Source organism: Monoraphidium neglectum (assembly GCF_000611645.1).
Source record: "Monoraphidium neglectum strain SAG 48.87 unplaced genomic scaffold scaffold03312, whole genome shotgun sequence".
Taxonomy (NCBI): Eukaryota; Viridiplantae; Chlorophyta; class Chlorophyceae; order Sphaeropleales; family Selenastraceae; genus Monoraphidium; species Monoraphidium neglectum.
In genome coordinates, this window is record NW_014010316.1 from 1 (window position 1) to 1,436 (window position 1,436).

The 1,436-nt window shown below is 66.1% G+C and overlaps 1 protein-coding gene across 1 annotated transcript; it reads right to left on the reverse strand.

The window, feature by feature from the left end:
* Positions 1-509: 509 nt before the first annotated feature.
* MNEG_12572 (hypothetical protein) lies at positions 510-1,190 on the reverse strand (the record flags this gene model as incomplete). Its single annotated transcript, XM_014038955.1, has 3 exons — positions 510-645; positions 930-996; positions 1,136-1,190. The coding sequence occupies 3 exons, from the start codon at positions 1,188-1,190 to the stop codon at positions 510-512; spliced, it is 258 nt and encodes an 85-aa protein (XP_013894409.1).
* Positions 1,191-1,436: the final 246 nt, after the last annotated feature.

Genomic DNA, 1,436 nt, shown 5'->3' on the forward strand with positions numbered 1-1,436 from the left:
AGTGCGTACGCCTCCTCAGAGTTCTCCGGCATAAGGTTGGCCAGCAGCGACATCTCAACAGGCTCAATGTTGTGGTCGCCCATGCGCCTGGACGCGGGCGCACGCGCGCGCGCGCGCGTGTGTGTGTGTGTGTGTGTGTGTGTGTGTGCATGAGTGAGTGTGTGTGTCTCTGTGTGTGTGTGTGTGTTGTGTGTGTCTGTGTGTCTGTGTCTGTGCCCCGAGGGTGTTTCACAACATGCAAAGGGCTCTTCGAGGGTTTGAGGGTTCCACTTTGGCTCTGGCATCTTTCGGCTCCCAGGGCAAGGGCAGGGACGGGGCATGCAGCAATAGCGCATTTATCCCAAGCGCGGGCACACGCTGTGGCACGCCGAAAGGTCCGAGAGGCACGCGCGGAGCACATAGCACGGCGGCGGTGCGGACGCTGCCGTGCTTGCTGCGCCGGGGGCGCCGGCTGTGTGCGAGGCAGCAGCACAGCTGCCCGGCGGCCCATGGCCAGGCCAGCCGGGGGCTCACTCGCGGATGGCTGTCGCCGCCTCCTCGTTCTTGCCGGCGCCCCCAGAGACCTGCTCCAGGTAGGCCTGTGTCTTGATGACCATGGGGGGAGGGCAGAACCCCGGGGTGGTCTGGACGTTGGTGGTGCGGTACCTGCGGGAGTGAAGGCGAAGGGGCAGGGGCGGGAGAGGTTGGTGAGGGGAACGGCACCGTTTGGGAGGACATGGCACGGCAGCGGCATCGACAGCCAAAAGGGGGTGGCGCGAGAAGGCCAGAGGGTGGGGGACGAGGGGAGGCGACACCGTGCCGCGCCCGCCGTGGCGCGATGATTCCGCCGCGCCCGCGGCCCCGCGGCGCCGTGCCGGGCGGGTTGGGGGCCGCGGCCCTGGAGGCAGGGAAGGAGCAGAGGGGGCCAGGGCTGCCGCAGGCCGCCTTACTTGTCAAGGAGGATGGCCACTTCTTGGTTGGTCAGCGCCTGCGCATCCTTGACGCCAGAGATGGTGGCTGCGCGCGGGTGTGCCGGCAGGGGACGCAAGGCGCCGCGCAGTTGAGCTGCCATCTTTGTTTGGTGGGGTGGGAACGTGCTGCCCAAGCTGCTTCTCATCCGGCTGCACCGCGCCGCAGGGGGCCGGCAGCCGCTCACCTTCCTTAAGGAACTCGTCCACCTCCTCGCCCACACCATCGCGCGCCTGATCCATCGCCGCGCCGCTCCCGCCGCGGGGGCCCCGCTGCGCGGGGCGAGCGCTTTGCTGCTGGCGTGCCTTGGTGCTGCGCGAGCTGCTTCGCACGGGCGTGCCCTGCAGCCACGGTTTTTTAATGCCCTGGGTCCAAGCAGATGTTATAAAAGTGATTGTGGTTCCTTGAATTAAGAATATTTCGACCAGGCACTGATCTGATGTGTGCAATATTGGCCTGTGAGCTTCGCAGCAGAAAGAGTTGGTGTA